The following is a 26,276-nucleotide window of genomic DNA, read 5'->3' as shown; positions in this document are numbered from 1 at the left end:
GGACATGCACAACAATTCCTGTAGGCCACAAGCTGGAGCAAAGCAGGGTGTTAATGACCACAGCCTACTGACAGATCCCTCTTGCACGCACACACACACACACTCTCTCTCTTTCACATCGCTGTCATTAGTGCCGTCTGAGGTCATGTGGACTTGAAGGCACAGGCTGTCCGATATTACCCCCATACTCTTAAATAAGGCACTATTTGAGGGGACAGCCATTTGTAGTGGTGTCCGAAACCATAGTGGATCAAGTGCACTCATTCAATCCCACAATGCACCGCAATAACGAGTGTACAAACAATATATGCTCAACGGCTAGAAAATACCATAATGCACTATAAGAGTCACATGCCGAATTAATTCCTACATGTGACCAGAAGATGGCGTTTGCAGCTGAATCATACATCCATCCATTTTCTAAACTGCTGGTCTAATGTGGCTATAATAAATTACTTTTCAATTGATCATTCAATTGTTTTATACCATGGTCTGGGTGAATACTCGATTCTGATTGGCTGCAGGGTGTCCGTTAAAAAGTGATAATGTACACCTAAATAAACCGTCAGGCGTAACCAAGGAAACAAGTTATTGTTTGTAACTTGTAACTTTAGATTTCGATTGTAAAACTAATTAAAATGTAAACTAATGTTTTAAAAATGTGTTATTTGGCAAGTGACCATGGTATAAGCGGGTTAATGCCCTTCGAGGTGTCCATTGTCAGGTATTAATGGACTTCGGCGGAGGCAACCGTCCGACGCGCGTCGTCCATTAATACCTGATAATGGACACCTCGTCGGGCATTAACCCTTACTAAATCAATGTTTATACAGAGTTTTACATGACAATCAAAGATACTATATATATAGTTCAATCTTCGATGAAAATGATTGGACTGAAAGACTATCCTAGTATTCAGACTCTGTATGAGCAATGCACATTAAATGAGGCAAAAAGGATTTTAAGCGACCCATCTCATGTACTCTACCGCTTTTATGAACTCTTACCGTCTGGAAGAAGGTACAGAACTCTCAGTTATAAACGGAATAGGTTCAAAAACTCTTTTGTACCGGTATCAATTAGACTGTTGAACATGAATTAGTGAAGTCTATTTATTTTTATGTGTATGAATATTTTGTGTCATTTTTTTATGTATCAGGTTTTGGCGAAATGCTGGCTATGTCCATTACAAATTTCCCTATCAGGGACAATAAAGTATATTTCATGACAAAGATCAAGAAAAATAATTTCATTACTAATGGAGCCTCTAGTAGTTAAGTTTCAAATGATTATTAAACAGCAAGCACAAACTATGCAAAAGCAGCAGCCTCAGTTTCCAAAGTCGCTCCCTCATTTTTATTCACTCCCTCAAGTGAACTATATTAGTGGAGTAATGTAAAGAATAGTGAATGAGGGTATAGGGGGCGATTTCGGACAGAGTCACAGTGAGATGCAAGAGAATGAAAAATATATATATATTTTAACATCAAGCCACTGTTTTAGTGTTAATTTCAATAACGAATGCTCATGGACAACCTTTTTTCAATATCTAACGACGAAACGATGACAAGGCGACACCAATGTCATTAAATGATAATGGTGACTATTTCAACATGCAATATCATTGACAAAAAAAAGAAAAAAAAAAAGAGAGACTAAAATGTACTTTAATAAAACACAAACTCTGACTTTGTTGAAAAATAGGAGACAAAATATTCCAGACTGTTTTAAACAGGCCTCTACAAGCTTTCATGCTTGGGGTTGCCAGATGTCAAGAGTTTAAATCCCCTAATCATAACTTCTCTCTTAAAAAAGGATCAATTTTTCTGCCTGGTGTTTTACTCTCTCTAAACCATGGAAGATGCGTCGATGATCTGAGACACCGATAAACAAGTAAGCTATAGTTTAGCGATCATCCTTCACAAGCCGCTTGAGCTGTCTGCTGTGACAAAATTTGCAACCAAACCTTCTGTGATCAACTGTAATAAATCCAAAAATGGATCTTGACTATATTGTTTGCGATTGTGGTTGCTGAATAAATGCACTTACATAACCTCTGTGTGGCAATATAAAGTCTTTTTTGCTGTTGTTTTAATAGAAAAACAATATTGTAATTTGGAATTATTGGAATTACAATTGGGAATTTCACAAATTCAGATTGTGAGAGAAGTTTCTTGTTTTACCAGCTTTCATGATGTAGAGAGTGTGTTAACTTATATGATAAACAGCCTATAATAAATCAGTACACTAGATGAGGTAAAATAAACCATGCGAAAGAGTTGACATTTTCTTAATTTGTGTTTATAAGTGAAAGTGCAAAAATTCTGATATATTCTCAAATAAAAATCACTGCAATTATAATTTTGAGCAAAATAAAAGTGATTATCAATTTAACAGTTTTCACTGACTAAGGGTATATTTACACGTCAACAATGTACTAAAACCAGAAAAGTTTTCCATACAGACGACAAAGTTGTCAAAAAGATTTCCGTTCACACTTATCCGCAAAATCGGCTAAAAACGCTGTATTATGCATGCAAGGCCAGTAGATAGCGATGCCACTACTCGCCAAAATACGCATGCGCATGATGTCACCGTTTTCACAAATTCACGTTTTTGTAGTTTAAATGGAGACGATAACGAAGGACTAAAATGCCCTGACATGTAGTCGACTAAAACTTGACTAAACAAAACCAGGAGAAGGTTGACTAAATATGCTAAAAATGAAAAAGACTACATTACAAAATAGACGAAATAAACACCACACTGTTTGATATTGAAGGAGTTTTAAGTGATTGTGAAAACACAGGCTCATTTTCAAGTTGGTCGCGTAAATTTGCCAAGTTGACCAACAGAAAACTGCTTGATTTGAAAGTGAATTCTGTGTGACCAATGCTTCACACCTATCTGTGCTATTGACAATAAACAGTGGACATTTTTTGCTAGTGGAATTTAACTGCAATTCCACTAATGTGTTTGCACCTTTATGGCCAATTAAATAAATGTTAATCATAGGATTATAGGAGATCTAGGAACAGTTGAATCATTCTTTGATTTATAGCACCTTAAATTCCTGCAATTAATTTGTAGGAAAGATGGAGAGTAAATGTAGTTCTGATGCTCCCTGGCCTCAGTTTTATAGTACACCATCTGTCTTCTGTCCGTCTCTAGTTTCTGCAGCTGCAGTCTTTTAGGGTGACGGGAATCTTGGCAGCCATAACTGAGGAAACAGCATAAAACGACAAACTGCTTGCATCTATTGATGTGTAAAACATCCAGGCCTTTGTGAAAGCTCTGACTTCAGCAGGCATATCAATCTGCTGTTACTATAGCACGGGTTTAAATCAGAGAACATGTTTTACTTTCTTCAGTTTGAAGGAGGTACCTTATCCATGAGGGACTATTGGGATGTCATACATTTCTACCCAGTTTATCAGAGGTTAAAGCCTGACAGCTCTAGCCAACAAGTTGTTTCCCTGTTATAATCTAAGAACACACAAGCATAGTTAAGAGTCAACATAGCCAGCATACCATTAATTCGTTTCTCTCCCTGTATCCTGGCAACAAGCTTGGGGCCACAATAATGAATCAAAATCAGAATTCTGCTAGTTTATATACAGACACTCATAGAGATGTTAATAGGGTTCCTAAGGCAAGGATCATTATTATTATTGCTCATATTTGAACAAAGCCATCATTATTATTATTCATATTTGAACAAAAGTTCTGTCATGACAACTCTCAGAGTGTTTGTCTGACAATGTTGATTTGTTTGGTCTTAGTGGAATAGATCTGCTATGCTGCTGTTGTTAATTGTTGCTGCAAAGCAAGTATGGGACTTACTACTGCCAATACACACACACACACGGCACGCTGCTATGAGCTGCTTATTCTCAAAAGTTTTTTTTTTTAAAACACTACAAGAACATCTAGCATTGTGGTGTTGAGTTCGCATTTAATTCTGCTACAGAGCCCTATAAATTACATGTACAGTCGAAGCCAAAATTGATGTCTGGCCTAGGAAAATTGACATCTTCACCCTTATTGCAAATTTATTAAAGCTTCTGAAAGCATATTGGGCAGTTGTGCTTGGAGTCAGTTGTTTTACTTTTTAATAACAAAATGAAATCTGTAATTTTTAGCCAGGCTGTCATACAAAGAAATTATGAACACATGCAAAAACAGAAGAGAACCAACAAAATATTAGTAACTGATTATCTTGTAATCAATGTATGCTTTTTCCTGATGGATTATTGTTTTTCTATGCATTTTTTTCCATAGTAAAATTAAACCTCTAGCTGAAGTTTGCCCTTTTTGCCAATAATTTTGTCAGATAAATACCGTAACCAAGTTTAATGTTTTGTTCTTCTCATATTTAAAATATATATTTTTTTAAAAATTGTAATATTTCGATGGTTTAATCAAACTTGTAAGGTCATTAAAAACAAATACCCAAACCAATTCCCTCCGGGCTTCACTTTTACCCACAACTGTACGAACAGAGATTATTTTTCAATTTCAATTTCTATTTTTATTTAGATACTTTAGTATATAATACTATAGGAATATACATTAGTATTTATGTAGTAAATAAACTGGAACAAAGTAGCAGTGACCCGTGCTGACAGAAGTGGATGGCCAGTCTCCAGTTACCTTATGAGAGAGCATCTGTTCTGAGATATTTGGACATACGCATGGCTTAAATGATCTTGAGTCTGAGATGGAGGGCAAGATGTTTTTGAGGGCTTATTTAGATGAGCAAGAACATAAAATAGTGAGAAAGGGTATCTTGAAACCCAGTGATAAACGCTCGAAGCTAGTACAGCTTTATATAGCAGCAATCAATTATGCCTCTATAAAATAAGTGGGAACAGCAGTGAAACAAAAATATCACGTTTTCACACGTTATTTTTGACACATGTTCTTTAATGTGATGAACAGAGTGTGAATCATGTGAAATGTGTGATATGACAAGAAAGGAAACCATACGTAAAAGTGTTAGGGAGAAAAAAAGGGAATATAGAATGAGAGATTTAATTACTTATATCCCGAAAACAGGATAATCGTGTACCTGTGTATATGCTGGCATTGGAGGCAGGGATTCCAAACTGCGACTCGATAAACTTGGGGATGAAGGTGATGAAGGCAGTGACAATAGCGCTCTCGGCCGTGTAGGACAGACTCACAAATAGAAACGTCATGTTGCTGAGGATCCTTATGGCAGCCTTGGGGAGCTCTGTTCAATGAAATAACCAAAAAACAAAAACAGCATCAGAAACTATAAATACACTGGCTCACACACCCTAGCTATAGATTACATTAAAGGATTAGTTCACCCAAAATGTCAATTACTCACCCCAAACTCTTAAGACAATTGTTCATCTTCGAGACACAAATGAAGATATTTATCTCGCACATCAAGGATGGTTGAGCTTCTGTTTATGTTCGCTGATTTTTATATATTTTTATAAGTGTAAAAAAACTAAATTCAATCTATTCATCATTTAAAACGATTGACTGGATTCATATAGATTAATTTTATGATCTCTTTATTAACTTTTTGAAGCGACATGAGGGTGAGTAATTGACAGTTTTTGTGTAAACTAACTCTGCATCGTTATTATAATTCAGGCCAATATCGATAAGATGATAATTATTTTCATGTTATGGTTGATAACCGTTAAACAGCCACTATTACTAATAATATATTTAAAATATATATATATTTTTTTTTTAAATATTTATATTAAAACATTTAAAATAAAACACTAAAGACTAAAAACAGTTAACAAGTGAATTCAGGCACCAAAACATAATTTATCATATGAAAGATACTCATAAAAAACTAATATAGGCTGATTCACAATACATTGGTTATCTATAAAACTGGTTATCAATAAAATAAAAAATAAAAATAGCAGAGAGCAAGGTGATACATATATAAAAAACCCTTAAGCATATCGGTTGACCACTTAAAATGAGCTAATTTCTATAGTCTTCATGAACTGCTTTTAGTCACGACACAACATGCTTTCTTCTACCAGCTCTCAAAGCAGTCGTAATCCATACTAACAGATGATTACTGTCCTAACAGAGTAAAGACAGCTAAACCTAAACATGGTGTCTCCACAGCTCTTCTAAATTCAATCCGTTTAAATCCCATAGGTTTTAGCTAATGCTTCATCATGTCCAACAAAGCCAATTCTTTTAATTAGCAAGTTATCGCTGTAGCATTGTTTCCATGGTAACCGACTATAATCAAACTTTAATTTGCTTCCGAATGTTGAACTCTTAACCCCTCAAAGCATCTATGGGACTGACAGGAGAGACACAGGAGTTGGTACAAAGCAACCATATTAAATGCTTAAACCTACTAATGAACAAAACAGCTTGCCTGTCTGTCTCTACATAAAAGTCCCAGAAACCACTCTATCCTACTGTAAGCATTCCAGTTATGTTGAAAGCCTACTTATGCAAACACATGCAGGCCAGGGGGGAATGGAAGTGGGTTACAGTGGGTTTATAGAACAGGTCTTGTCTTGATTGTAGTCACTTGTGTGACTTTTTCAAAGCAGGATAAAAGTTGCCATTAATCTGGTAATAGTTTAGACACAGTGTGATGAGAACAGCAATGACATTTAATCACTCAATATACACTACTGTTCAAAAGTTTGGGGTCAGTAAGTTTTTTTTAATGCTTTGGAAAGAAGTGTCTTATGTTCACCAAGGATGCATTTACTTAATTGCTTTTCTTACAATTAAAATTGTTTTCTATTTGAATTCATTTTAAAATGTAATTTATTCCTGTGATGGCAAAGCTGAATTTTCAGCATCATTACTCCAGTCTTCAGTGTCACATGATCCTTCAGAAATCATTCTAATATGCTGATTGGGTGCTCAAGAAACATTTCTTATTGTTAAAAAAGGTCAATATTTTTGTGGAAACTGTGATACCTTTTTTATTAGGATTCTTTGATGAATATACAATAAAAAAATAACTGCATTTATTTGAAATAAAAATCTTATGTAATATTATACATGTCTTTACTGTCACTTTTGATCATTTGAATAGATCCGTGCGGAATAAAAGTATAAATTATATACACACCAGTGTATAAAAGTGAAAGTAAAAGCACATTATATTTTACATAAAGCTGCTTTAAATCTTACAATTCCGACTTTATTTCTCTTAAATTACTTTATATTTACAACGTGACTTTAATTCGTATTTTATACATTAATCTCATTTAGTTACCCACTTTATTTATCATTGTAAGGCAGAAGCAGGTTTTTTATCGTCTATTAGATAAAGTTTCAGCAATATTTTTTCCTCAGCAGCTGCGGTTTGGTAATGAAAAGGACCATATTAGTGATGAGGGTGGCAGAATTGTCATTAATGCTTTTCCCAGATGAATAATGAAAGGCAACTTCTGCAAGCTTGCGCAATCTTTAGTTATAACTTTTTGAGCTTGATCATCAATCTTCATGCTCATATCAGCAGCCCCATTTGAAAATCTCCTGACTCTAGTGGTCAGCGGCGTGGTATAATTAAATGAGAGAGAGGTGGAGTTTTAATGGTTAAAGATCTGGGCTTATAACTGAAAGACTGCAGGTTCAAATCCTGTCTTTATTATAACTGCACCGTAATTCTTTGGACAAAAGCATCAAGTCACTACTTTATATAACACAATTACGCTATATAAAATAACTAATCTGCAGAGAAGCAGATTTACATTGGCCAAAGGCTTCTCAATATGATGACTGAAGCGCTAATCTCTGCTAATCTGATGTTTCTTAGAATGTGTTGAGAGCTAGAGGGACAAAAATAGCCACATTTTCAAGGTGACACTTTAATATGTAGATGCACGCTTCCTGCAGTGTGCATCATCACATGACCTTTATCAGACACACACCTTTGATGTCCTTCCCAAAGCCCATGGAGGACGCCACGGTCTGGCCTTTGCTGTTGGATTTCTCTTTCAGGACATCATCATCATTCGAGGTGCTGTCCGACCCGTGCATTTTCTTCTTCTTCTTCTTGTGACGAGGGGGCAGTTTTTTGGGGAAAGTGAACATGGGGAAGATGACCAACAGCATTGCAAAAGCACAGAGCAGGAAACCACTCCACCTAAGAAATTTCATAAAACAGTACATAGTAATTATAGACGGCTTATATAAAGTGTGACGAAAAACCTAAATAAATTAACTATAATGGGTTAGCGTTATTTTTTTGGAAAATGTGCTAAAAAAGTGGTACAATTTTTATTTGTAATTCTTTCATAGGTTGGAATGAAGCTACACGCACATAAATGCAGAACAGATCTTACCAGTTGCCAATAAAGCGTGGATCACTTTGATCAATGTTGGCAATTGTTTTGGGATCCACGTAGAAGCCAATCAGAACGCCTCCCAGGAGGTACCCCGCAGCTGGTCCCAGAGCACCCATCACATACATAATAGCTATAAGACAAAAACAACCACATGTTACAAAAAACATCCACAAAATAACTTAAAAAAAAAATAACACAGCATATCTGATTAAGGCAGGTAATGTTCTCTCCACTTTTAGTCCAACTCTTGACTCACTGGGCGAATGAGTCAGCCACACTGAGATGACGGGCTAATCATTAATAGTGCGTCATGCTTCCACTCAGTTGAAGAACTTATTTTTAGAAATTAAAAGACACATGCGTGCGGCATAAAAGTGCCACCAGTATAATTAACCAATTCCAATAAATTTTTTTTTTTTTTGGTGACTCAACAACAAACAGCATGATCAGCGTAGTTCGATTTTCGAATGAATGACTCTTCGGAGCTGGATCTACTTATTCAATCAAAAACATAAAGCGTGACCTCCCAACAAATAACTCTTACAAGCCTGTACTTTTTAGTGAATCAAACACACACCGCACAACCAATGTAATATGACTGACTCCCAACAAATGACTCATATGAGCCAGTTCTTAGTGAATACAAAAAAAAAAGTGTGACCAATGTAAGCCAATTTTATTTGACACTGCAACAAGATAAGCAAACAGTTTTGGAGATTTCAGCCATCATCCATTTAAGTAAACTGAAGCTATAACTGCATGACTGGAAATAGTCCATGTCTGTGTATATAATTGACTGCCGAGAGCACTGACTTTCTTTAAAAACGGACTTCGGTAGCGTTTCCTAATCCTCGACAGACGCATATGCAAGGCTCGATTGCTTTGCGTTGTTGCTTTCGAGGCTGGAGGGATGCGTGTACTGTGGGGAGAGCATTATCCCAACAGTCATCTGTTTACGCCTGTTCACAGAAAGCAGCAGTGGACTCTCTCCACTTCCACATGGCCAATGCGGCTGCCAAGCTGGTTCTGATCCAGCCAGAAGTTCTCACAGAACTGAGACAGGTGCACGACTAGGCCTAATCTCTAATCTGACTCAATATGGGAGAAGGCTTGGCCAAAGGCCTGCCAGGTTATTTAACACAAGTACAAACATGTTGAGGGAGACAGATAAGTCACGTTCTATTTGATGTAAACAGGACTAAACTGGCTTAGACTCTTGTCTCCTGTCCTTACGTGAGACCTCTAAAGCCAGAGCAGAGAGAATGAGCCAAATCTAATATGCGCACACACACAGTCACACTGGGCAGAGAGGCATGACATGTGGGCACAGATATTTCACACTCTGAACCATATTTAGCAATGGGTGATGATCACACTGCGATATGAGACAAGCTGACTTTTGTCTTTTTGATCACATATAATCTGCCTGGTTCCTTCTGGTTCAGACACCACAAATACAATTGAGTTTCAAGTGATTCTTGACAGAATAAAATGGGTGTGTTGGGCAACTTACATTTACATTTACTCATTTAGCAGACGCTTTTATCCAAAGCGACTTACAAATGAGAACAATTTAATTATTGCTTTTCTTTTGGATGAGCTGATAATAAAATTCTGACCAATAATGATGTGAATTATTTTAACTTGATGGTTGGTATCCAATTAGCTAAATGCACTAAAAACACCCACAAAATAAATAAATAGAGGTAAAGTAAATTTAAGGCATAACAACATGACGATACAGCAATTCACTCAAGCATTTACTCTAAATGGGACAGCTCTTATCAAGAGATGTCATGGCCAATATTCAGAATTTTCTAATTGAGATATTTTTAAATGATTGGCCAACAAGTTTTCTGTTTGGTGACTGATTAGTGTCAGAAGCCAGACTTATTTTGACAGTGCTGAGAACACAGTGCCTTAGTGTAGATGCACAGCAGCTCTCATTTTCATCATTAGGTGTCTTCATTTGTTTCTGTTTAACAGTTCTGTCTAATAATTGGAATATTTAAAGTAAAAGAACATTTAATGCCACAAACCTTTCAAACTTAAGCATTAAATCACAAATAAATGCATATATACATAAAACAATGTGCACTTCAGAAGAACTAACAGCTGAATTCTGTCAAGATATGGTATACTGGTTAAATGGGGTGCAAAGTTGCGTCCTAGACTAGTAAGGCCACATATCTCAGCTGCAAAGTCATGAAGCTCAGTCAAAGGACGTCTCAGTTTGAAGGATCCTTTGAAGGCAACCTTCGTTTTGTATACTTCAGTCAGCCTATTTTGAAGGATGCATCAAGAGTATTGATTGAGTATTGAAGAGTACCTCGTTCCATTCCCATTGCTCTTGGCCCCACCCAGCTTGCTACAAAATAATTATATGTTCTTTTGTTTAGTTGTAAATTAATCGCATAATGCCAAACTGTGCAATATAAACCACTGGGAGACCACAGATGGTTGTCATTACCTGTACTGCTTTAATAGAAAGTCCATTTTTTAATAAAAAAAGGATTTTTCAAATGAGTATTTTCGCATCTTAACCACAGGGGCAGAAACATTTATAACGTAACCACTTACTAAACGGTCTCATTCTAGCTTTTAATTTTGAGGAGGACTCTAGCCTACAAGCCTCCGACGGGAAGGACACAGCCTCACTAAGACACAGCCTTCCATTTAAGAAGCACCCATGATTGATCTCAATCACACACACTTTCATCCTGCCCTTTGCCTTCAACAAATCCACAATAAATCAGTTTAAAAAGAAAGCTGTGTCAGTGTGAAGTCACTTATACACTTCGGTGTGTACAGCTGAGAAATAAAATGGCGTAGAGTCTGAAGCATATCACCCAACATTTTCTTGTGGACTTTAAAGTGTGAGCCAAGAAAATAATGCTACAGGCTTTTCCCATAATGCTATTCATCTATTCACATGGGTGGCTTTCTTTGCAAACTCTGGAACACCAGGGTCTCGTTTAGTTTTGAGTTCTTAAACATTCAATCAGCCTTATCTACAGCCTAATTAAATAACAGGTTCCTTTAAAATATCCCTGGAGACTATGGGAGGGGAGAGAAATTATTCCTAAAAAACACAAAAGCTGCTGATAAAATGTTCTTATCAGCCCAAAGCAGAAATGCCCAGCAGACAGAACCAAACAGCCATCCAATATCTAACAAACAGAGAGAAAACATGCACAGCCTTCACCAGACAGTCCGATACAAAATAATAAACTGCCTTTGTCTGAAGCATTAAAGTCATCAATTAATTCATCATGAATTCATCAACAGTCCAAGCCATTTTATTAGTGCTTCTGTGGTAGCAGGCCTCCTACTACACTGCATAAGCAGATGGAAATGTATTCTAATGACAAAATGACACATGAAGAGTGAGTACAAGTCTGTGTAAAGCATCTGAAATCAGAGTGGCATGTCATTACATTAATGCTTCAATACTAATCCACTTTAACAATAACAAGTGCTCACACTGAGCACATAATGAATACTGGTAAAGACTAGTAAGTCTCTCACTTAATAAAGTTATTATCTTGATTTCAATGTCAGGTAATTGAGAAACTACAAATTATGTGTCATTTTATCTCCTTACTGAACAGAAGAGACAGGAAACAGAGCTAATGTCCCTGGATAAACATACCGATTAAATCAGTTCAATAACATTTTTGTGGGGTGAAATGTGGTCATGAAATGCCATGATATAGAGACGCAAATATGTGGTGCATTTCTATTGCGTAAAAACATACCCAGCATTTCAGTTTATCACTAGGTGTCGAGAGCGTTTGAGGTGAGACAGTTTTGAATTGTTTGGCATAGCAAACATCACAGAAATAGACTTTGCTTGATGTCCTGAATGCTTGAAAGCCAGTTTTAGCATCAGTGTAAAAAGAAATATATATGTATACAGGTAACAGGAAATTGCGAGATGAGGTTTAAATAAGAGTTGCATTTTGAGATAAAAAGTCACATTTACATGAAATACTGAGAGATATAAAGTCCCATTGTTAGATAGTTGCAATCTCATGAAAAAAATATACTTTTTTACCCCCCTGGAACATAGAAATATAGTCCTAACCCTATCCTTAACAGCACACTCCAAAAATATTTAGGCCTAAATTTAAGATTTATGTATTTGAATTGCATATAAGGTTTCCATTCAATTGGATTACATAGTTGTTTAGTTCAACATAAACTAATAAACTTAATGTGATGCATATTTGTCAGTCATACATAAACAACAAACATTTCTGTTATACAGTAGTACTAGTAAACTGAACGCGTTTAAAATAAACAATAACCAGGTTTATATTTATCCTAAATAAAAACATTTTTTCAATCTAAAATAAATAATAATTCACATGAGAGGAGGAAGTGCCACACATTACTAAAACTGGATGGTCTAATTACCAAGTAAACAACTGACTCACTCTTTTTTTTTTTTTGTCATCACAATCAAAATGGACAATGTTCGGTCACCACCATCAATAAATTTAAAGTGTTTTAATAAAAAAAGGTAAAAATATACAAATATTAAAGATATACAAAATATTCTAATAACTTTACTATTGTTTTTTTTTTTAGGTAACAATAGTTATGTAAAAAATCTTTTATTTTTTAAACCAACATAAAGAAGGCAAAAATTGATATGCTTGATACTTTATACTAATTAATATAAATTTAATATAATAATATAAAAAAGTAATTTACAATTTCATTCACTCATAATCTTCATGACACACATACAGAAAAGCAGGTTTCGAGCCCACAGAGCCAATCCATAATCATTAACAAAAGTCCAACAGCAATTGATCACTTAGTAGTCAACATATACCAGAATTCAAAATATTATTCATCATTACTGGTCTCCACTACATAACTGAAAGAGCTCACCTCAAATGTGACAGTTGAACTTGAACATATATTTTATTCCTAATTGTGTAAAGGCTTTGTTTGGCTCAATTCATCATGTTAATAATGTTATGCGTGAACGGAGGGTGAAGGAGGGTCATTTAATTGGAAAACATGCTGAGAAAAACATGCTGGCTATGCAATACCCCACTGTCATAACCAACGTCAACAACTGACGTCACAAAAGCATGCTCCATGAATTTCAAATCAACCTTCGCAATGAAACGTACACAACAGTCCTTCTCAGCAGAAATGTCGTAGAGGACACTATCCACCGGTTTCACAGACAAGGCTTAAGCCTAGTCCCAGACTAATATGCATGTTTGAGCTTTTTTAACTGAAAGCAACTTGCACTGACATATCTTAAAATATGTCAGTATCATTGTTTTGTCTCAAGATGCACACCAGTAATGTTTTTTTTATTTTATTTTTTTTAGAAAAGCTACTTAAATATCCTAACTGAACTTACATAATTATTTATATATTATATATAGATAAACATCAAACATAACTGAAACATTAATTTATGTTAGATTAAAAGACCACTGGTCGCTTTAGTGTGTGTGTTCTCTTTTCCCATGTTTGATGGATGTAGATATGTGGCTAGTAACATGGTGCAAGGAACTGCTGTTTTTTCACTTCACTTTCGGCATCAGACACGGTACTGCTCACAGAGGTTGACTGAAACACTCCCAACCCCGACTGACTCCTTGAGGATTTGTTATCGCTACAGAAGAAGATGAAGTCTGAAGCGGGCACCTTTCATGCTAAATGAGCTGTGTCCCCAGTGGCAAAAATAATTAGGGAAGATTAATAAATTGATTTCATTACATACCGAAAAATTAAAGCCAGAATGTGCACACTGACGTTGCTGCGAAAGGGAGCAAAAGGTTGCGCAAGGTGAATTCCACAGTGCTAGAAATAATTAATGGCCCTTAACAGCCTTTAAACAACGGAGCATAAAGCATATGATGAAATAAAGCATTGCAACATCCCCCAATGTCACTGATTGTGCCCTATGGGGATTCATTGCAGGACTTCTGTCCTGTTATGAGCATGAAGCTGATTAAATATGGGCATGAGTTGTATAATCTCACACTGGGCTCTAATGAAGCCTTGAACCCCGAGAGAATTGTGCTTGAGCACAACAACAGCATAATATGCAGCAATTCATCACACAGTGTTCAGTGGGGTGAAGCCCAAAATATCTCAAAAGAGGAATTCAGAGAAAGCCTTTCAGACTCTTTGTTGTCACGATAGGAAGTGATGTAACCAATGAAAAGCAGCAGTATGTGTAAAATATAGCGTAATTTAAATGTAGAGGAGGTGGCGGGGAACAATTCTCAGCTACTGTAAGGATGTAGCGTTGTATCTCTGTGGTTGTTCGACCTTGTAACTTTGCTAGGAGACAGGGGTAAAAGACAATGAAATGGGGAATGACATTGTCATGGCAGTTTGCTGATACAGCAGTGTCTTCTTACAAGTTCTAACCTTATATATATCTCCCAGAGAGCCCCATCTGAATGGCCTGACACAGCTGTCCCCTCACCGGCCTGTGCTGCCAGTTCAATCCAGTCAGAGTGCTGGATGTGGCTTTGAGAGGATAGCAACAACACTCATTACCCAGAGAAAGTGTCTAAATAAGAGTTTTGAAGGACAGCTCTTTACTGTATTAAAGTTCAGAGAGCATATGGGGTAATATGAACTACACCACTGATTTTCCACTGAAACTGTTCCGGTGTGGGTTCCTGGCCTTATTTCCGTTCTCGAACTATTCCACGCATTTCCACTGCACAAAAGGGGATTTCGGGCCAGAAAGATCAGTTTTCAGTTTTTAGAAACTTGCTGGTTTCGAACGGAGCCAGGGACCGGGGGGTGAAGAAATTTTGTCGCTGTCTACTGAATGGCAGCCTTGTTGAGCAATGTAATAACATTGCACTACATTGCTCCATATATCTAAATATATAGAAGAGAGACCCAGTGTGCGAGAGAGCAAGTAAATCAACGGTTTCAGTTTCAATAGATCTCCAAAACAGACTAGGAGTTTATGTGAGATGCCAATATAAGCTAGAATCAAGCCCGGCACTGTGAACAGCAAAACAGAAGTGCCACACTGCTTGCACAAACACCGGGACGTGCACTGTTTGATTTTAAGCCAAGGACACACCAAGCCGCTGGTCGGCCGTTGGGCAACGTCAGCCTGTTTTTGACCATCAGCCTACTTAGTTTTTTCATTCCACACCGTTGGCTCTAGTCGGACGGTGTCCTTTTTTTTTTGGGCTGATTCAACATGTAGAATCAGTGTCGGCCGTCAGTGAGAGATAGAACTCTGAATGGCTGTTCAGCTTAGTGAATGAGTCAGTGGACGCGAATACAAGCAAAAGTGATGAAAGCAAGCAAAGAAGTCATGATGTCACTGACAGAAGGCTGTGAAACGATTAATCGCGATTAAAGGAGAACTCCGGTCAATTTTAACATTGAGCTCAAAACTTAACTTAAAAATGAAGTTAATTCAGCCAGCGCTCATACCTCTGTTTACATCCTGTTTTCGGTGGAAGGCCATAGTAGTCGATTGTCGAGTTCACGCGCATAGGTTTAGTGCCTATGATCACGCGCGTGAACTCGACAATCGATTACTATGGCCTTCCACCGAAAACAGGATGTAAACAGAGGTATGAGCGCTGGCTGAATTAACTTCATTTTTATTAATATCTCTAACATCTACTGCAGTCAGATTCACCCGTGTTCACTCGGAAGGAATCACTCACATTTTCTGTGCACTTGTAATGACACATCAAGGATGTTAAGAGGCTAAAAAGCAGGCTTACTACTTGCCCCATTGAAGTCAATAGGGTGCAAATTTTAAAAATAGAATAACTCCGTGTAGGCAACACCGATTTTTGTCGTTGTTCTCTGTATTGACAGCACTCCAAATGTACAAAAAAATGAGCTCAATGTTAAAATTGACCGGAGTTCTCCTTTAATCGCATCCAAAATAAAAGTTTGTGTTCACATAATATATGTGTGTGTACTGTGCATAATTATTTTGTATATATAAATACACACACATGCATGTATATATTTAAGAAATATTTGCTTAAATATACTGTATATATATATTATATATAATTTGTATTATAAATAAATATAAATATTTTATAAATAACAAATTTTTCTTAAATATTTACACATGCATGTGTGTGTATTTATATATACAAAATAATTATGCACAGTACACACACATATATTATGTGAACACAAACTTTTATTTTGGATGCGATTAATCGCGATTAATCGTTTCACAGCCCTTACTGCGCGCATATTTTCATAATAACATAAGTGGAATGCAATAAAGAACAAGATCAGCATGACATATTCAAAATGGTAAGCAAGCGCTATGGTTTGTATACCTGCAGTCTTAGTTTCGCTTTCCATTTTGAATGACAAATATCTGCTTAAATAGACAGTTATCTTCTTTCACGCAGACGCAGAATGCGCTTGCTAGTTGACACAATCGCCTGTAGTTCTTTCTGTGTTTTCAAGGACAGATTTTTTACCCTGACACAGGCGACGCGAGGCAACAACACAGTCGGCTTTCATCAGCGCTAATTCTTAGTCAGGTAAACAACACGTAGCGGCATTACGTCACCGTTCGTTCCTCAAGTCAGTGGAAACATGCGGCCAGTTTGCAACATGCTCCAGTTCACCTGGCCGAGAACAGGCCCTGGCTCCAGAACACAAACTATTCTGGTAGAAAAGAGCTATGAATAAAGTGTGAACTAGGGCCAAGTGCTATGATGTTATGAACTGTGAGACGTGCAAATGTGCTGTACATTTCAAACCACATAGTGTGTATATCAATGAGGCTCAAGCAAGGGTGAAGAAGAAACCATGAGAGTGAAGTTTCTGACCATAATTTTAAGAGTACCTCAAGGCTTTGTAGTCAGCCAATTCCTATTCTTGCAGCTTCCTATACAAAAGGTGTTGTCTGTCCACTTATTTTGCTCTCTCGTGCTTCAGTTAATTGATTTCCAACGCCATTTCGACCTAGGGGGGCACTCACACCACACCCCACCCCACAGCAACAACCTGCACCAGGGCCCAGGATTCCCATTGCTATGGCCCTGGATGCAAAATACTGTGTTTTAAGCAACAACTAGCTTACAAAGTCTTCAAATGTCTTTAAATGCATCTCATCCAATCAGAAGTTGAATCTATTAATTTAAATAATTACTAATAATACATTTTTGCTTTAATGCCAGAAAATGTCATTATATGTAGTTTGCATCCAGGGCCATAGCTATGGGAATCCTGGGCCCTGGTGCAGGTTGTTGCTGTGGGGTGGGGTGTGAATGTCCCCCTCGGACGAAATGGCGTTGGAAATAAATTAACTGAAGCACGAGAGAGCAAAATAAGTGGACAGACAACACCTTTTGTATAGGAAGCTGCAAGAATAGGAATGGTCTGACTACAAAGCCTTGAGGTACTCCTAAAATTATGGTCAGAAACTTCACAAGGCATAGTAACAATAACTCCCTTCGCTAAGCTGTACCTCAAGCACAAATCTGTGAATGCAAGAAACCACAGTCCTCTCGGAGGGCATTTGCGTCCCTGGGGCAGGTGTGACTTTGAGGCTAATGAGGTGCAGAGAGGACACAGGGGCCTCAAAGGCCACAGAGCAGCAATGATCCATCAGACAAAAAGAGCAATGTAGCTGACACAGAGGAGACAGAAAGAGAAAAATGAGAGAGAGAAAGAACTCTGTGCTTCATTCAGCAAACAACTAGCAGGACTCCAATGATAAATCTCACAACTTTTCATTGACATTGACCCACTAACGATATCTTAACCATACTGACAGAGCAGCTTCCAGGTCTCTAAGACATCATTTTAGGGAGTAGAGATGTTACTAGTGAAACAATGATGCAATGCTCATGTGCTGTTATTGTTTTGGACTCTGGGCCTTGACTCTTGACATGGACTAACACGCACTTCCCAGAATGGTCAACAGGGAGGTTATGAGTTTCGGATGTGAGAAATGGGTGATTCCATACACACCCACAATATATAAAAACTAAAACTCATTTGAATCCTTCCAAAAATATTTAAGAATATGAATTGTCACTTTTAATACCTGTCTGTTTCTCATCCAAATCTAAAAAAATAACCTCATGAGACTCAAAATACAATGCAGTAGTTTTATGGACTTATAGTACTTTTCTATGGCGATTCATTTGTTGTTAAAGGTTGAGCTTAACAGCGTCCGTCCCCATTCACTTCCACTCTGTGAAATGAATGGAAGTGATTTGAATTCGGCTAAACACTTCCTTTTGTGTTCTTCCAATGAAACAGTCATACAGTAGGTGTCTGGAATGACATGAGGGTGAGCAAACAATGACATAATTTAATTTTTTAAGTGAACAATGTCTTTCAGATAAGCTGATGTATAATCAAATTGACAGCCCTCAATCTTAACTGTCAGTGTTGCTGTTTTTTAAATCATTATTACCATGTCCTTTGAAAGCTTCAGAGGGTGTCTGAGGAAAAACTGTGCCTTTCTTTGTAACAAAGAAAGGCATTTTGGAAAATATCAATGTTGTTCAGACCCCAACATTCTTCAGAATATATTCTTTTAAGTTTTGCCAAAGAAAGAAAGTCATACAGATTTGAAATGACATGAGGGTGAGTACAAGATAACAGAATTTTTGGGTGAACTACCCCTTTAATTTTTTTGCTACAGCCAGATATGTGTTAACTGGGTAATGTGTCAATACCGTACAGGTTTCCTCATAAGACCAGATCTTATTCTAGAAGCTGTCACCTTCAGCAGGTTCTGCCTGAAGATATTTTAAGATATAGGCTATTCTAACCTTTACAAAGCAAGCTGGTAAAGCTGTCCACATATGCATATGGTCAGTCCCTCTGGCTACATCTGATGCCAAACTACACTACCGTTCAAAGGTTTGGGGGCAGTTTTTTTTAACAATTCAATACTTTTATTGAGCAAGGATGCATTAAATCAGTCAAATGTGACAGTAAAGACCTTTATAATGTTACAAAAAGATTTCTATTTCAGCATTTGTTCTTTTAAAGGGGGGGTGAAATGCTATTTCATGCATACTGAGTTTTTTACACTGGTAAAGAGTTGGATTCCCATGCTAAACATGGACAAAGTTTCAAAAACTAAGTTGTATGTTTGAAGGAGTATTTTTGTTCCAAAAATACTCCTTCCGGTTTGTCACAAGTTTCGGAAAGTTTTTTTCGAGTATGGCTCTGTCTTACATAATATAGAGCGGAATTTCCTTATATGGGTCCTAAGGGCACTTCTCTGGTAAGATCGCGGGCGCGCGCGCACTCGTAGACTAGAGCAAGAGAGTGAAAGCAGTTCGCCATCAAAGCGCCCTGCCCGGCTTTTGGGAAGTCAATGTCACCAAAGAAGTGTGTTTTTGGTTGCCAGGGCAAGACAACCCTGCACAGATTCCCAAAGAACCCAGCGTTAAGGAACCCGTGGATGGAGTTTGTTTTCCTGAGCATAAACGGAGTTGTGTAAGACTGTTGTTCCCTGCATTTCGACGATTATTGTTTTATAAACAAATAAGCCGCTGTCAGTAGCCTAAAAGAGGCCTAGAAATAGGGTTTCGTTCCACCAAGTGGGGCACTAATTTTTCTTTTGCTCAATATGTTCAACGTTAATAAAAGGTATCCAAGAAAAAAGTTCTCCACGCATTTTCCTGCAGTTAATGAGAAAAGTGTATTTATTGGCGCACTATATTGATTGCGTATTGAGACGTCTAAAACGGTTGAGCTCAATTTTCAACCAATCAGCATCGAAAATGTAAGTAGGTCACAGCCGAAATCAAGCCAATATCACTACGCACATGTAAACAGAGGAGGACGTAAGCAGCGCATCTTCATCTGATAGCGGCGATCAAGCTCGATTAACACCCGTAAAGTGTATTCTTCATGTCGGAAAAGATGGTGGGAAAGGTCCGCAGCCCTTTACTGAAGTCCGATGGGAAAAAAATCAAGCAATGTGCGTTGGAATGGCTCAAAACGTCGGACACTTCGGAGCTAACGTTAGCTATTGCTAATAAACATGTTGCCCTCCTGGACAAACTGGTCTCTGATGTCCCAACAACTACAGGTTTCACCCGGCCTGATATCGGCGTTTTATAGGCTAGACAAAAAAAAAACGCTTGACTTGTGTGTATGTGCGTGATGGGTAGGTTAAGGGGTCGGGTTAGTGTGTGTGAGAGAGAGAGAGAGAGAGAGAGAGAGAGAGAGAGAGAGAGAGAGAGAGAGAGAGAGAGAGAGAGATGGGTAGGTTTAGGGGTCAGGTTAGTGTGTGTGTGTGTGTGTGAGAGAGAGAGAGAGAGAGAGAGATGGGTAGGTTTAGGGGTCAGGTTAGTGTGTGTGTGAGTGTGAGTGTGAGTGTGAGAGAGAGATGGGTAGGTTTAGGGGTTGGGTTAGTGTGTGTGTGTGTGTGAGAGAGATGGGTAGGTAAATAAATAAATCAAAATTAAATCTTGTTTACAATAATCATTCCTGTGAATATGTACATGTAGTGCAGTTACTGCTCGTGTATGCAAATTAACAATTCACCATTAAATGTGTTATTTTTAAAAGTGTTTTTCTTTGTATACTTTTGAGTTTAACTTGGAGTGAGATTTTGGGGGGGGGGTTTGCAAAAAAAAAAAAAAAAAACTTGCATCACAATAAGTGTATTGTGATTGTCAAAACATTTTAGTAACTAAACAGAATTTTGACAACATGTTACAATGTTTATATGGTACAATTTCTGGTAAGCTAAGTTTTTTTTTTTTTTTTGTTTTTTTTTTTTACAAATTTCTTAAAGAAATTTCACGATTTCAATTAAATTCTTGTGATTTGATTTAATGTTGACTCATTTGGATAAATATTAGGTACACAAGATAGGCGTTCATTTTTCTCAAGAAAAATAGGCTACACACAGACAGCCCTATCAGCTGGTAGTATTATTTAAGGTTAAAAATAACTCAAATTAAATATAATGTGTTTTTTATTATAATAACAACTTTATTTAATGATATAAGTACAAATATAATAAATATGTAATATAGTACACATATTTAGCAAAATACTCTCTATAGCTCTTTTTCTAGCCAACTAACGTGCCTATATTATGGTCAATAAATGGCTTTCCTGAGAATGGATGTGTGGTGTGAGAGCGTGTGAAAAGTGTCAATTGCGTGAGTCTCACGGTGAGTGCGTGAGAGTTGGGAGTTCTGTTATTATATTTTGGCTTAATTCTATTTGTTATTCAGATTTTACCTCAAATATTACCTTTGAATTGGAACAACATAATGAGAAGTAATTGGGATGTTAATGTTACAGTAGAAGTTTTCTTGATAATCTTATGTTTACTGTCTCTAGATAGCAACTTCAGGTATATCACACATTTCAAACTGTTTTAAAATTTCAAAATTTTATTTTGTACTTCAAGTGGTAATTCGGCATTTTTGGGTTTATATGATAACAGGTTTGAAAGTGCAAAATTTCCTATGTTTTCCCTTTTTTTTCAAAATGGGCACCTTTAGCATAGTTTTTCTCAAAAACTGCAAGATTGTGTGTGGAGAACTTTTTCCTAAGGAATCTCATATATATTTCTGATATTAAATATGTGGAACGAAACCCTATTTCTAGGCCTCTTTTAGGCTACTGACAGCAGCCTATCTCTCTCTCCTCACACACACTCACACACTAACCTGACCCCTAAACCTATCCATCTCTCTCTCTCTCTTTCTCTCTCTCTCTCTCTCTCTCACACACACACACACACACACACACACACACACACACTAACCCGACCCCTAAACCTACCCATCTCTCTCTCTCTCTCTCACACACACACACACAAGGCCGGACTTACCATTGGGCTTGACTGGGCTCAAGCCCATGGGCCCCGCCCAATAGGGGGCCCCGTCCGTTTACGTTTAATTTTTTCAATAATATGTCAGTCATTTAATTTTTCATTTAAAGTTTGTTGATTGGTCTAGCATTGTTATTGGCCCTGCCCTGCAATGAAAAATGTAATTTAATTAGCTAAATTAAATGTCAGTCATCTTGAGGTTTGCTGATTGGTTATTGGCAGTTAGTGCCTCGTTTACTGCCGAACCGTTGAAAAAACCTGTCTGCATAGACAGTAGCCGCATTTCCATTAGGCTACCCTTCAAATTGCGCAAATTGAAATTGCGAAATGAAAATAAGCACAATGGAAACACGTGAATTTTTTACGCTCACATGAGGTGGTTTTTCAGGCAATTCGAAATAAGGAATATTTCGCAAAACTGCAATGGAAACAGTTTTTGCGCATTTACAGTCACCTGAGTTAGAAGACGCGGTGTGTTTGAGGTCCATGTATAGCTACGCAAATAATAATAATTTTATATTATTTAATTATAACATTTAATAGGCTATATTTAGAAGACGCTTTTATGCAAAAAAGGAACAAAGCTGAATGTGGAGCGCGCACTGCATGGCACGGAGGCGCGGCCGCGAACACTTGCATTTTCCTATCAATAGTGGAAACAACTTAAAATACTTTGACCATTTCTGCTCATACAGAAAATAATATATTATTCCCAACTACTTTTATTTGTGTAAACTCACAATAACAAGAAAACGTCGTGCTTTTGTAAAATAAATGAAAACAATCAGACGCACTTGCATGATCTTCGTAAACTGGAGCGCGAGAACTGAAACAAAATATAGCCTATGCAGGCTTAAGCTTGAAATGTCCACTTTAAAACGAACAAATTCGAATCGAAAGCTAATACCTTCTGATTAATCCGTATGAAATGTGCATTTCTCTCTAAAGGCGCATCTGCTTAACAGCGGAGATGGAGATGTGATTTTAGCCAAAGCAATAGTTTATTAATAATATTAATGGCTCTTCTCATTCAGCACTGCGGGAAAAACATCAATTCCAGGTTCTAATTTGGCCTTTGAAAACCAGAAAAATCGACATGTTTTCCATATTAATTTGTGAATATTTTAAATGTTTAATAAAGGGGCAAAAAGTCATAAACAGAAATCTGAAAATTCTTCGATATTTACTTTTTTTGCGCAGCAGTTGGTGTAGCCAGTTCAAATTAAAATGTTGGTGTTCAACTTTGCGTTTTAAAAAGACAACAACTGTTCATTTTTCGTTTTTCAATTACGGGTTAAAAAAGGAAAAACGAATGGACACAAAATAGCCTACATGGATCGTTTGGACAGAATACGAGACAGAGTTCTTTATTAAATTCATAAAAGAAATAATAATTAACCTATAGGAATACTGGATTCTAAATCTCAAAGAAATGCCTCAATCAAAACATATGTTTTCCAGGTTAATACGTGTTTTATTCTCATTCTGACCAAGACATTTGTGCATTGCAATAAACTTATGATCACTTTGAACTTTTTTAATCATTATTTATTTATTGGAAAAAAACTTTTTTCAAGCTTCAATCAGTGGTCATATAAATAAATTATTACGTTTTTTTTAACACTTAACACTGTCTATGGTACCAGTCACCTTTTGAGTAGCTTTGCACTTCAAATAACGATTGGATCGATTATATTGTTACGCCACCATATGGCGACAAATTACTTTTAAAAAACATTTGTCATTGAATCGTTCATTCAGGAGATTCGTTCAAAAATACTGATTCATCTATGAAACAAGTGCATTTGATTGAGGAATTGAATCATTCATTCAAACCCAAGTTTTTTTTTTTTTTTATAATTCAGATTAATTAAACATTTTAATAGACTTCAGCAATTAACATAAATTATGTTATTTTGTTTAGTTGTTTGTTCCAAATCGTGATCTTTATTTTTATTCTCAGTTTATCCAGAATTGTGTAGCTCTAATATACAGTGTATGTATCATTTTGTTCTATTTAATGTAATGTATAGAAGGTAGGGCCCGAAAGTGACTCAAGCCCAGGGGCCCCCACCACCCTAAGTCCTGCCCTGCACACACACACTAACCCGACCCCATAACCTACCCATCACGCACATACACACAAGTCAAGCGTTTTTTTTTTGTCTAGCCTATAAAACGCCGATATCAGGCCGGGTGAAACCTGTAGTTGTTGAGACATCAGAGACCAGTTTGTCCAGGAGGGCAACATGTTTATTAGCAATAGCTAACGTTAGCTCCGAAGTGTCCGACGTTTTGAGCCATTCCAACGCACATTGCTTGATTTTTTCCCATCGGACTTCAGTAAAGGGCTGCGGACCTTTCCCACCATCTTTTCCGACATGAAGAATACACTTTACGGGTGTTAATCGAGCTTGATCGCCGCTATCAGATGAAGATGCGCTGCTTACGTCCTCCTCTGTTTACATGTGCGTAGTGATATTGGCTTGATTTCGGCTGTGACCTACTTACATTTTCGATGCTGATTGGTTGAAAATCGAGCTCAACCGTTTTATATGTCTCAATACGCAATCAATATAGTGCGCCAATACATTACAATTTCTCATTAACTGCAGGATAATGCGTGGAGAACTTTTTGCTTGGATACCTTTTATTAACGTTGAACATATTGAGCAAAAGAAAAATTAGTGCCCCACTTGGTGGAACGAAACTGAACGATACAGCTCACGTACAGCGGCCTAAAAGCCCAGATCGACGGATTTGCAGATCGTCTAATGCTTAAGGATCGAGCAGTCACAATGATAAAGGTTCGCGGTCGTGCGTTGGAACCGGACGGTGAGTAAAACTGTTGAACAAATGTCTCTGTGTGTTGTCACTAGCTCGGCGCGTTAGCACAGCTTTAGCTTCGCCCACACGGCCCGCCCCCAGCCGCTCTTTTTTTTCCCGGAAAGACTCGGTACAGCCTATCTTTCTTTCAAAAATATAATAAAACAAAAGACTTTTTGGAGATATGAAGGATGCAATATTACTCAATAGGTACTCAAGATTAACAGGAGATTGAGTGAAAATGAGCATTTCACCCCCCCTTTAAACTAGCACAAAAATAAAGCACCACAACTGTTTTCAATGTGTTAATAATAAGAAATGTTACTTGGGAACGAAATTAGCAGATTTCTGAAAGATCATGTCTGAAGACTGGAGTAGTGGCTGCTGAAAATTCAGCTTTGTCATCACAGGAATAAAATGAATTTTAAAATATATTTAAATATTAAAAAAAGTTATTTTAATTGTAAGTCAAAGTTATGGTTATCCGAAAATCAAACTTGGCTTATGCTAAAAAAACGTGATTTCAACTAACAGCATGATACAATTCTAAGAGTAAATGAGTTGAGATGTTCAATGTTCAATGGAACCTCTTACGAATTCTTTTTTTTTTTAAATAGTATAAAAATGAGATGACACACATTAGATCAGCTGCTTGATTAATATATTCAATCAGCACCAGAATCAATTTTGAGGGAGTCAAGCTATGAAGAGAGTATTAAACATTTACACCAACAAATGTTCTTAATGCACTTCTGCTGCTCAGCTATAAATTTAATTTGTGTATAGGTTATGACATTAGGTTGTAATATTTATAAGTCAAACTAGAGCCACAATATGCAAGCACAGAACACTTTTATATAATAGCTATTAGAAATAATTGATGTTCTAGTCTGTTGTGCATTAGATAAACTTGCACAGGGCATTATCAAAATGAGACAGATTGTTCTAGGTTCTTTAATTCCTTCATAAAAAAGTCAAAGAAAAATAATCAGGAGAGGGCACCCAGCCATGAACATTTCACTCACAACAAGCGACTGAGCACTTTATTTGCTGAACCGGTGGGTCTCTCCAGGGGTTCTGCTGCACATTGCTGACTCCCTTAACGGTTTCTGCTGATTCTGATGCAAGCGCGTGGAACTCCGACCGATGCTGACAGCAACATTCACTACAAATCTGAAACACTACTGCTGATGTTCCAAGCTCTATCCTAAACTGAAGACCATGGCAGGAATTGCCTTGATTAAAAATGCTTTGCAGGAATTGCGGACTTGTAACTTTACAAACTAACATTT

The 26,276-nt window shown here is 37.1% G+C and overlaps 1 protein-coding gene across 1 annotated transcript in view; it reads right to left on the bottom strand.

The window, feature by feature from the left end:
- Positions 1-26,276, bottom strand: part of slco5a1 (solute carrier organic anion transporter family member 5A1) — a gene marked incomplete at its 3' end in the record, with an annotated part of 46,773 nt that overhangs the window by 6,394 nt on the left and 14,103 nt on the right. The window contains exons 3-5 of the mRNA XM_081353148.1: positions 8,328-8,460; positions 7,914-8,128; positions 5,072-5,236 (exon numbers count right to left, since the gene is read on the bottom strand). Of these exons, the coding sequence (XP_081209274.1) occupies positions 5,072-5,236; positions 7,914-8,128; positions 8,328-8,460 (513 nt within the window). The remainder of the gene's footprint in view (positions 1-5,071; positions 5,237-7,913; positions 8,129-8,327; positions 8,461-26,276) is intronic.

This window comes from Scardinius erythrophthalmus (assembly GCF_964197995.2).
Source record: "Scardinius erythrophthalmus genome assembly, chromosome: 22".
Classification (NCBI taxonomy): Eukaryota; Metazoa; Chordata; class Actinopteri; order Cypriniformes; family Leuciscidae; genus Scardinius; species Scardinius erythrophthalmus.
This window is presented reverse-complemented; position numbering and strand designations above follow the sequence as displayed.